Source organism: Sinocyclocheilus grahami, unplaced genomic scaffold, assembly GCF_001515645.1.
Source record: "Sinocyclocheilus grahami isolate Dianchi unplaced genomic scaffold, SAMN03320097.WGS_v1.1 scaffold8120.1, whole genome shotgun sequence".
Classification (NCBI taxonomy): Eukaryota; Metazoa; Chordata; class Actinopteri; order Cypriniformes; family Cyprinidae; genus Sinocyclocheilus; species Sinocyclocheilus grahami.
Window position 1 is genome coordinate 6693 of NW_015511889.1, and position 590 is coordinate 7282.

Here is a 590-nt window from a genome sequence, read left to right on the forward strand (position 1 = left end):
AAGCAGCACTAATACAAAGTGAATGTAGGAGAGGGACTACAGCCCATTGTGTTCATTCTGTACAAGTCTTGTGTTGCTTAATAACTTCTTGCTCCAGTAAACTGAAGCTTCACACCTGAAAGGCAGCATGTCTCTGCACGACATGTTGAGGTAAAAAGGTTTTCCTAGATGAAAGATTCAAAAAGCAATTAATGAAATTATTAAAAAGAGCATTTCAGATTAATCAAAAATACAGCGTACTGACTGTATGTGACATCCTGTACCTGCTTTTAGCCCATCATGTTGTGGTTGAGCTGCTTATTGCCAGAGCGCCTTCTGAGTTTGACAGAGGCTGTCCCTTCAGCACAGGATCTATAGAGGAATGTCAGACGCCATGTCATATGATTTCACTTAGAATGGGATGTACATTACCAGTCAAAAATTTGGAATAATCAATTATTTGATAAAAAATACAGCAAAAACAGTAATATTGTGATATATTTTTACAATTTAAATTAACTGTTTTCTATTTGATTATATTTTCAAATGTTATTTATTCCTCTGATGCAAAGCTGAATTTTCAGCAGCCATTACCCCAGTCTTCAGTGTCA

At 35.9% G+C, this 590-nt stretch overlaps 1 protein-coding gene across 1 annotated transcript in view; it reads right to left on the minus strand.

Annotated features, from left to right (window-relative positions):
* LOC107577984 (casein kinase II subunit alpha'-like) overlaps window positions 1-590 on the minus strand; it is a gene marked incomplete at its 5' end in the record, with an annotated part of 2944 nt that continues 2354 nt past the window's right edge. Inside the window, 2 exons of the mRNA XM_016263999.1 lie at window positions 1-164; window positions 264-362. Of these exons, the coding sequence (XP_016119485.1) occupies window positions 278-362 (85 nt within the window). The remainder of the gene's footprint in view (window positions 165-263; window positions 363-590) is intronic.